The following is a 1,382-nucleotide window of genomic DNA, read 5'->3' on the forward strand; positions in this document are numbered from 1 at the left end:
GAGAGAGAGAGAGAGAGAGAGAGAGAGAGAGAGAGAGAGAGAGAGAGAGAGAATGTGAGAACTAAGCAGCTCTGGACATTGTCAGGGCAAGTAGGAAAATCACCTCTGGCCACGTCCTCTTGAACATCTTTCCTACCTCAGACAACTGATAGGACATCTCTCCAACTTTGTCTTCCCACTTTCAACAGTGTTATATGCAATGGGCACATCGCAAGTGAAATTCTGTATATCAAAAATATGGTCAATCTTCCTAACCCAGTGAACACCGTGGGTCAGAAACACTGTACCGAGGCACTGTAGCTTGTGATCGTGGAATAAAGGTAAGAGTAAATTCAAATTACGTTTTGTAAAGTCAGAGAAATGAACATTTTAATCCTTGGCAACCAAAGCTTGTTTTCTATATTTTTAAGTCTCCCAACACTGAAAGTGATTTCAGTGACTCTGTTTCTTTACCCGAAAGGTCACATGCTACTCTATAAAAACAGTGAAAGACACACAAAACTACATTTGACCAACACTTTGTACATACAGATCTATGACTTTACAAAGATAACAGTTGGGCTGGAGAGACGGTCAGGAGGATGGGGTTCTTGCTGCTAGCCCAGCATCCTTAGTTTGATCCTAAGAACTTCCACTGTGGAAGGAGAAACGTGACTCCTGTGAGCTGTCCTCTGACCTCCACATGGGCATCACGACATGCACTGCCCCACATGAATGCGAAGTGAAAATAACGAAAGCTAAAGAATCCTTAAAGGGAAACAATGTCCCAGCATTCTTTGTACTAAGTAATACAAATGCTTAAGAAAAACACAGTTCTCATATCGATCGTGAACCAAGCAAGGAAAGCACTTGGGGCACTAATACACAGTATTTTTACTATGTGTGTGCAGTGCCCACAGAGGCCAGGGAAGGGCATAGGATCTTCTGGAACTGGAGTTACAGATGGCTGTGAGCCACCATGTTGGTGCTGGGAACTCTACCCAGGTCCCGTCCAAGAGCAGCCAGTGTTTTTTCCTGCGGAGCCATCTCTTTGGCCCATGTATATATGGGGCTGTCTCACTTACCTGTGTCTCTGCCACCATATTTTCATCTGGTCTTAGGTGAACAGTGAAGGCCTCCCTCATCTCTCTCACCCCGTCGAAGATGACTTCGATTTCAACAGTGTGTTGGGTTTCTCCCTCCTTAAACTTGATTTCTATAAACACAAAGTCACTAATTTAATCTTTTACAAATGAACCTGAGATCTTCTTGGACTGTGGTTTATAACAAGGACATTGTGGTCCACTATATCAATGTGTGCTTACTTAAAGGGAGTCAAATCTAACTGGCAATTCATTGCTATTATCTGTCCTATTCTTCTCTCTCTCTCTCTCTCTCTCTAT

At 43.1% G+C, this 1,382-nt stretch overlaps 1 protein-coding gene across 1 annotated transcript in view; it reads right to left on the reverse strand.

Annotated features, from left to right (window-relative positions):
• Positions 1-1,382, reverse strand: part of Frem2 (FRAS1 related extracellular matrix 2) — a 135,372-nt gene that overhangs the window by 24,577 nt on the left and 109,413 nt on the right. The window contains exon 12 of the mRNA XM_021196311.2: positions 1,065-1,195. Within this exon, the coding sequence (XP_021051970.1) occupies positions 1,065-1,195 (131 nt within the window). The remainder of the gene's footprint in view (positions 1-1,064; positions 1,196-1,382) is intronic.

This window comes from Mus pahari, chromosome 4 (genome assembly GCF_900095145.1).
Source record: "Mus pahari chromosome 4, PAHARI_EIJ_v1.1, whole genome shotgun sequence".
Lineage (NCBI taxonomy): Eukaryota > Metazoa > Chordata > Mammalia > Rodentia > Muridae > Mus > Mus pahari.